General features: G+C 52.9%; 1 protein-coding gene across 1 annotated transcript in view; it reads right to left on the bottom strand.

The window, feature by feature from the left end:
• EMH_0062640 (GTP-binding protein, putative) overlaps window positions 1-739 on the bottom strand; it is a gene marked incomplete at both ends in the record, with an annotated part of 5,650 nt that overhangs the window by 514 nt on the left and 4,397 nt on the right. Inside the window, one exon of the mRNA XM_013498057.1 lies at window positions 382-732. Coding sequence (XP_013353511.1) covers window positions 382-732 — 351 coding nt within the window. The remainder of the gene's footprint in view (window positions 1-381; window positions 733-739) is intronic.

A 739-nucleotide genomic window follows, 5' to 3' on the forward strand; every position in this document is an offset into this window, starting at 1 on the left:
AGGCATATTAGGGTTTAGGGTTTGGGGGCCAGATTAGGGTTTAACAAACAAATTAGGGTTTAGGGTTTAAGAACCCGATTAGGGTTTAGAAGGCATAGTAGGGTTTAGGGTTTTAGGGTTTTAGGGCTAGGGTTTAGGGTTTGGGGTTTAGGGTTTGTGTGTAAAAGTAGGGTTTAGGGTTTGTGGTTTAGGGTTTGTGTGTAAAATTAGGGTTTAGGGTTTGAGTTGAAAGCTAGGGTTTATGTTTTATGGGTCAGCATAGAGTGACCACTCCAGCAGCTGCAGCAAGTCTAGGATGAGGGTTTGCTGCTGCTGCTGCTGCAGCTGCTGCAGCAGCAGCAGCACGAAGGTGTTTAACCCTAAACCCTCCCTGGCGCTTACTGGGACCACCTGGATCTGCTGCTGCAGCTGCAGCAGCTGCAGCAGCTGCTGCACCAGCTGCTTCTTCTGCACCAGACGCTGCTGCTGCTGCTGCTGTTGCAGCTGCTGCAGCTGAATGCAACCCTGCTGCTGCTGCTGCTGCTGCTGCTGCTGCTGCTGCTGCTGCTGCTGCTGCTGATATATTTGCTGCTGCTGCCGTTCAAAGAGCCGCTCAAAATGGCGCTGCAGCTGCAGCTTCACCTGCGCATTATACTCCTGCTGCTGCTGCTGCTGCTGCTGCTTCTGCTTCTGCTGCTGCTGCTGCTGCTGCTGCAGCAGCAGCCACAGCTCATCAACTTTCTGTAGGGTTTGCTGCGGC

Source organism: Eimeria mitis, genomic scaffold, assembly GCF_000499745.2.
Source record: "Eimeria mitis Houghton genomic scaffold, Emh_scaff3147, whole genome shotgun sequence".
Taxonomy (NCBI): Eukaryota; Apicomplexa; class Conoidasida; order Eucoccidiorida; family Eimeriidae; genus Eimeria; species Eimeria mitis.